Below are 8,028 nucleotides of genomic sequence, written 5' to 3' on the forward strand. Positions count from 1 at the left end.
ACTCCCAAAATATAAAAAATAGACAAAAAAAATCACACCAGTGTTATTTTTCCAGCCTCCCTCCCTTCTTTTCTTTTAAAAGTTACATATTGCCATTTGAAAAGAAAATCTACTATAAGCTCTTTGTAAACTGAACTGTTTTATATTTCAAAACAAAAATCAAGCACAGAAAGATCTGGAAAGGAAAGTCTGGAAAAGTTAAAATTTGTACAAAAAGACATTCTGAATACATTATTCAGTCTGGCTCTAATCTGTTGATGGGGACATTTTCTCCCTACCTGAATTAATTAAACACCTTTTCTTCAGTTAAACTAATAGATAAATTGGCTAATGTTTCTTGGTTACTCACTAATTTATATCCAAACAGCTTCATAGCAGGTTCACAGACTTGCTGCACTACCTGAGCCAGTTTAAAAGGAAACTTCTTTCTCCATTTATCTGCTTGTTCTGATGAATTCCTCTGACTGGAATAAATATTGTTATCTGACTTTTGTGTGTTATTTAAGATCCATTCCCTGACTTGGGAGTTGAACGGTATTCCTGTAAAGTTGTACATTTCCTCAGCCTTCTTTAATGGTTGCTGAGTAATATCCTCATAACGCACCAACATATAGTGACTCTTTAGCCAAGTCGGTCGGCTAAGTCCCAGTTTTGCATTAAACTGTAAATGACTGCAATATTCTCTGATGCCCTTCATCCCCTCGTCATCCTCAGGTACCTTACCATGCTGCGCCCAGTACTTCCATTTATTATAAGTAGAGAAAGCCACCATGCGGGAAGCAACGATTGCTCTCGGGTCTCGAACCAGCTGAATAATTTTTAATTGCAGGTCAGGGTCCTCTATCAGAGGCTGCAGGAGGTCCAGCTGTTGCAGACGGACGGTCTTGATGACATGATGTTTTCTGGAGAGGCAGGACTCCGATGCAAGCGTCAAATTCAGTGGGCCACAGTGGGGGCTATTACAATGATACAAGATACAAAAATTATATAATTCAATGAGGAAAAACAAAAACTAAAATGTATACAATTAAAAGATTACAGTAGTAAAAAAAACATCTTAAAGCAGCCTGTGTATGGACATATTGAAATCAACAGTTGTACAATAACAAATCAGTTCTTATAAATAAAGAAATCCATTTTGAATTGTATGTCAACATAACTTACTGTTCTTGTGAGGAATAAATGAAATCACCCTCATATTTTTCCACCTAAAGTTATTTTCAGATAGACATCATATGTATGATTGATGACACCATTGTTATTTTGCATTTTGAAGGAGATTTAACCAGATTTTGAGTTTACTTTGATCCTTACTACTGTAGATGTGTGAATCAACACCATGAGAGGAGATCAAAGTTCAATTATTATTAATATTATTATTATATTTACTTGAATAGCGATTAGAAAAACAAGTAATGTTAGGAGTAGGTTTACTGTACTGTACTACTTACTATAACTTGAGTAATTTTCTTGTACAGTATTGCTAATTGTACTTGAGTATAGTGTGTCCCTGTCCTAACATATATACAATTCTAATTGTAAGGATCGATTTTCAAAGTTTTATTCTGAAAAAAATTCACAAATTTTTTGTTCGAGTTTTTAAAACTTGGATATAAATCTGTTTGCCAGCATAGTTTACAAACATTAAAGCTGATTTCATTATCCAACAGTTACTCAATACTCAAGTAGATTTTCCACCAAATAATTTTTTACTTTAAATTAAACTTTTGGGTACTCTCCCCACCTCTGCTGAGAAGTGAAACAGGAACTAGCTTGCAAAATAGTATCCAATTGGCTCAGAAAAGTCATTAAATACGTTTATTTTTTAAATATCTTGTTAAGCATTCTTCGGTAATTTAGGTATAGAAATAAATACTTATAGAACAATAATTACAATATTAATATATTTATTTATTTAATGGAATACTTCTTGACTATTTGTAAATCGCAGTATTTATTTATTTACATAATTTTGAATAAAACAGCTCTGCATACCCAAGTAGTGTTTACCTACATATTTACCTGTCTAATTTTATTATTCTCCACCGGCCGTAGCGATAATTGAGGAAGGTGAGTGAATTCATTTTCCTCTAATGAAGGAAATAAACTTATCGTTTATCGTAATAACATAACGTATATAGCATGTTTAGTGTCTGAGCTACTGAGAAGTTAAAGATGTTTTTTAAGATTGAATAGAAGCCAGGCAAACTCTGACTGGGCCATTTTGGTACAGTTTGGAAATTTGGAATGCTGGTGAACTGTTTTTCTTGAAATTTTGTGTAAAATATCTCAAAAATATTTGTTTTGGTAACTTAAAGGTAAAAATACAACATTGTTCACTCACCTTCCTCAATTAAACACACATTTATTCTGAGTAAATAAGTTTTTAATGTCCTAAAATGAATGTCAACCTTTAACAACCCACATGTTTACATACAAAATGCCTTATGTATGTAAACATGTGGGTTGTAATAGGTTGACATTCATTTTAGGCCATTGAAATCTTATTTACTCAGAATAAATGCGTTTCAAATTTTCAATTCCACTTCATCCCCCTGGACCTTTATGTCAGTTGCCAACAAGATTAGCAGTTAAAGCAGTGCACAATTTGAGAATTGAATATAAAGTACGATAATGCCTTTTTCGGAAAATTGACCTACAGGCTTAATTATTTTTACTGATTTAGAACCATAAAATGAAAGAATATATACAATACCTTGTGCAGACAGGAGTTTCACAAAGCGCTCGACTAGAATCTCTGTGGTACAGAGAAGAGGTGACATGTTTCTTTGGTGGAGGATCGATGAAGAGCTCAAGAAGAGAGAAATCACACCGAAAGAGTGTCCAGAGTACGTTCCGATAGAGTTCTTCTAAGAGTGTCCTGTTAGCTTTTCTTGATTTGCTAACATGCCACAGAGGCTCAAACAAATAGAACATTGTCTCTCCATGGTGGTTGAAAATGTTCCCCACAAATGAAGAGCCTGTTCGTGTGCTGGTCATGATCAAAATATTTGTATAACTGCTGTTGTTTCCTCTGTTGGCAGGCTGGCTGGAGATCATCATTTCAAGAAGGTTCCTTTGCTCTTTAGGTAATGAAGTATTGTTGTAAAGAGGAGAGAACGGTGGCTGCCACTGGAGCCCCTTATATACGACCCTACTGAGAGAGAAAAAACTGATTATCAACTATATCAACATAAGAAAGTTTATAAAAATAAACTGAAAAGAACTGTATTTTGTTTTACAATCATCTGTCAAAATTTGCTACTTTAAGGTGTGTGTATCTCAGGTAGCACATTCACAATGCAGTTACTTATTACTAAAAGTTTCCACAGATTCAGTGATTTATTATAAACTAGTTTTCTTTATTTTTGGGGTGCTGCAATGTACTAGTCTCACAAAATGCAGAGAACAAGTCTGCAAAAGTAAACAACAGAACACGTAATGTAATTCCCTTGTACATAATCCTGACTCATAAAACCATGTGCACACACAGAACTAGGGAACTTTCATTCATAAGTCACATACTATACAACAAAAGTTTGCAACCAATACATAATAGCATTCATCCTGTTCCATGAAAAAAAAACAGGATGAATGCTATTATGTATTTAAAAAGTAACTGCAGTGTGGAGAATGGAAGAAAGTAGCAGTTTAATCAACATATTCTCATTATCAGGCATATGAAATCGTACGAAAAGTTATGCACACTATTTCGTACGTTTTGGACGTTTTTCCTCAAAAAACCACATCAGAGCACATGCGCTGGCAGACAGAAGAAAAAGCAGATCCGTGGACGGACGTAAAATTGGGAAAAACTGTGCAATCAGCACTTATTCATGTCTCTAACTATGTTGCTTGCTGTTTTATATCTTAGGGTTAGGGTTAGGGTCAGGGTTAGGGCTAATTGTAATTTATATTCTATATTCCTGAATGGTGCGTCAAATGCGCATGCGCATACGACGAAAAAAACGTCCAAAATCGTACGAAAAGTTATGCACCATAATTTTGTACGATTTCATACGCACTCATAATGAGAATAGGTTGGTTTAATAAAGGTTTAACTAAGAGTTGGATGTAGATACAAGCGCAATGCTTGATTGAATATGATCGGCTGAAAACTGTCGTGTATTATCTCTCTTCTTAACGACTTAAAGATTGGGACTAAGTTTTGTAAAAATTCAAAGTTCTTAAAAGCTGTAGAAAAAGTCTTCAGACACTGATAAAAAATTAGGCAGAGGCAACTGAGTCCAGGTCCAGAGTGCTTTATTGCAAAATACAGATAAAACACCTGAATGCGTACCGGTCCACATCTGACTTACAAACGGAGACAGTCCCACTTATATTCACTCCCGGGGCTCGGGGCTCTTTCATCTTGGTGGAAGACCCTCCTCCAAACCATATTTTATATTTTTAATTGAAGCCTTTCTTTGATCTATCAAAGCNAACCAGTCTTCATCCTTGGTCAAGAAAAAAAATTGATGCCTGAACTTGCATTCCCTTCTAATTCTCCCATTTACAAAGTATCCAACATAGTCACATTGTGCACCATTACACAGGGGGGATTCTGCAGTTTTTAACCTTTTAAGGCTTACCGTGTGAATATCTCACACCTTGCTTTATCTGCGGTATGGATCACACCATTAACCACCAGAGAGAGGAATTTGATGGTGAGGAAAAATTTAAATGTGTACTGTTTTGATCTTGATTTTAAGCCTTGTATAAGCATTGTTCTATTTTTGTGGATCTGACTAAGGTCAATCTACGAGTAAAGTTTCATAGGAAGTGACAACAAATGTCTGACAGAAATTATGATGCATTCTGACTTCAGTTCCCCTCAGTCACTATCTGTTACCAAGTTCCTCTCTTCCAAAATGTGCGTACACTGTACACATGGGTGAACACATGCCACCTCAAGTGGTAAGTCTCCTGTCCTGCAAATAGAATGCAAATTATGATGCAAGCAAATTATCTGAAGACCCTTATCGCCTGCTTTGGGGAGAAGCGGCCTAGCGCTTGGAATCATGAGTTCCTGAGTTCAGTCTATTAGCCTGAGGTTCAGTGTATCCTGAGGTTCTGTTGTAAGTCTATTAGCAGCCCCACTCCCACTGTGGGTCCCTAAGCAGGACCCTTGACCCTCACACTTCCTGGATGCCCCACAATGGCAGCCCACTGCTCCCCAAGAGGAAGAAGATAGATCATTTTGTTGCTCTGTACTTGTGACAGTGTAATGACAATAAAGCGCTGGCAAAGAAAACGTTGATGTGAGGGGCCACACATTTTTAATAAAATTTTCTTAAATATAAATTGTTTTATAAAATAAACAGCTTCTCAGCTGCTGAAGACAGTTAACTTGAACATTAACAGATATTGACAGATTAACTGAATACAGTATGTGCATGTCACAGATGGGAAATATTTAAACAAGCTGTTATCTGTCTTACAGATAACATTCACTGATCACTCTCCTCTGTAAACAAGACGTGTGTTTAACCAGCTCTTTTAGGCTGTGTCTCTGCGGATCTATAAGCTGTTTCAAACATTTTCCTGACCTAATTTTAATCATTCCTTTTCCCTGTGGCGATAGAAGGAGCGAAGTACTGTAATCTCTAAGCATCTTCATCTGGTTTGAGATTTATTTTTTGTTTGATAGTGATTTTTGGGAATGAAAGCTGCCTGTTCCAGGCAAAGCTGATTTGATCAAAACGACACAACCTTTGTATGAGAGTCAGAATATGTGAATTTCAGGCCCTGTTTTTTTGCATTTGAAGGCTCTGTTAATCAATCCCTTGGTCTTTCGAAGTTGTGAGAGGGTTAATGTATGATAATTGCTTTGTCAAAAAAACTTCAATAATATTAGATTTGTACAATGGATTTCTTCTCTTTAATTATGTATTGTAACTAAAGTCAAACAGGTGTTTTTTTTCACGTACCTTGAGAAGATAATGACAAATGCCAAAATACCTATGAAGATGAATTTGGACCTGGTAACACCAACGATGAATTTGGTTGTTATACATGACTTCTGGTTATCCATGGTATAAAGTTTGTGTTGGTTGTAGCCTGTCATGAAAAACCAAAGGATTAATGGTTCTGCAAGAAGAAAATTTTAAATCAATTTGTTGTCAAGAAATTATAGATTTTTTATCACGATAAAGCTCAGCAACATTAAAATCCCAAGTGAAAAGTGTACAGAAAGAAACAAACTTTAAAGCTGGGATGATCTTAAATATATGAAGGCTTTTCTTCTAAGGTCACATATCATATACATCTTTAAGCCTTTACTGGCTACGAAGAAATTGTTTTACCTCGTTTGTGGTCAACAGCATACAATCATTTTAGGATGAATTATGTCAGTATTTGACCTTGATCAATCAATAAAAAAATAACTATCATTTATAAACTTATTAACAGTGAAAGGATCCACTCTGAACTGATCAGTTTTATTATCATAGCCTTTTCTGGGTACACATCGAACCCATTCACAACATTGCATTGTGCAATTATGCCTTTTAGTTATATATTTATTTAAAAAGTACAGTGCATAATCATAAACATTTAAATGTTATTATGACAGATCAAGCCAGATCCTGGATATATTTTGCTTTCATAACATTTTAGACTTTTGGTTATCCACACTCATGTGCTGTAGAACTAGTGTACTGTGCTAGAACTACTTTGACTGAGCAAGGCGATCTTCTAGATAAGGTGTCTGCAACTTTAAGAAACCAAAGAGCAATTTTTACTTTCCACCATTTAGAGCCCCAAACATTATTTCATCTTTTTAAGAAGAGAAAAGATAAATAATATCTAATAAATATTTCAAATTTTTGATTTTAAGATTAAAAAAAGACAAAATTTGCAAAAAAATGTATAAATATATTTTCAATAGGTACCTCAAATTACAGAAAAATTTTATGAAAAATATTTTTCCACTTTTTCCACAAAAACCAAACAAAAAATATTTCTGTAATATTTTACTTAGACAGACTTAAACAACTTTATTGGCATTTTGTATACACTAAATGCCGTTTCAGTAATACAGCTTTTCAACAGTTAATGAGCAGCTTTGCAATAAAATGAACATTATCATTTTATAAAGTGCAGCAGTGATCAAATGTAAACAGTGTGGGAGAAAAACATGGGTCAAAAGGCACTGAGGTGGAAGTTCAGATCTGTGCAAGAACAGCAAATATATATGGTGCAAAAACGCAGTGGAAAAATATTTTTGAGTTGAGTTATATTTGGTATAATGTTATCAGTTTGATGCAGTATCTCAATTTGTGACTTGATTTAGACATTTCCCTACAGTTCAGAAGTCTGATGGCAGTGGGAAAAAAGCTGTTACACAACCTGCTGGTCCTGCAATGATGTGAAGCTTCTTCCCAGAAGGCAGCAGGAAGAACAGTCCATGGTGGGGATATGAGGGGTGGCTGATAATGTTACGGGCTCGGGACACGCAGCGCTGGGATGAAATGTCTTTTATGGAGGGAAGAGGAGTCCCGGTGATCCTCTCTGCTGTTCTCACCTTCTTCCAGTCTGAGGCACTGCAGCCTCCACACCACACAGTGAGACAGCTGCTCAGAACGCTCTCTATGGTGCTTCTGTAGAAGGTGGTGAGGATGGGTGGCGGCAGGTGGGCTCTCCTTATACTCCGCAGGAAATGCAAGCGCTTCCATGCCCTTTTGACCAGTGAGGTGGTGTTTACAGATTACTGTAGATGAGGTTGTCTTTAATGTGCCCCCCTCGGAATTTGGTGCTGTTGACCACCTCTGCAGCTGAGCTGTTGATAAGCAGTGGAGCGTGGTTAGGCCGGTTCTTCCTGAAGTCCAAGATGATCTCCTTCCTTTTTCCACATTCAGGATTCGGGTTGTTGTCTCTGCACCAGCTCACCAGCTGCTCCACCTCCTCTCTGAAATCCTGGTCGCAGGTCGGCTTTGATGAGGCCCACCAGCATGGTGGGCCTTTGATGAGTGGTAGGCGCTGGTGGTGAACCTGGGCAGTCGTGTGTCATCAGAGTTAACAGCAGGG

The 8,028-nt window shown here is 36.5% G+C and overlaps 1 protein-coding gene across 1 annotated transcript; it reads right to left on the minus strand.

Annotated features, from left to right (window-relative positions):
• Positions 1-283: 283 nt before the first annotated feature.
• On the minus strand, positions 284-3,060 carry LOC107105112 (carbohydrate sulfotransferase 3-like). Its single transcript, XM_015405226.1, has 2 exons — positions 2,699-3,060; positions 284-977 (listed from the first exon to the last, which is right to left on the minus strand). The coding sequence occupies exons 1-2, from the start codon at positions 3,058-3,060 to the stop codon at positions 284-286; spliced, it is 1,056 nt and encodes a 351-aa protein (XP_015260712.1).
• Positions 3,061-8,028: the final 4,968 nt, after the last annotated feature.

The sequence above is a fragment of the Cyprinodon variegatus genome, unplaced genomic scaffold, assembly GCF_000732505.1.
Source record: "Cyprinodon variegatus isolate N-32 unplaced genomic scaffold, C_variegatus-1.0 Scaffold2069, whole genome shotgun sequence".
NCBI classification, from domain to species: Eukaryota; Metazoa; Chordata; class Actinopteri; order Cyprinodontiformes; family Cyprinodontidae; genus Cyprinodon; species Cyprinodon variegatus.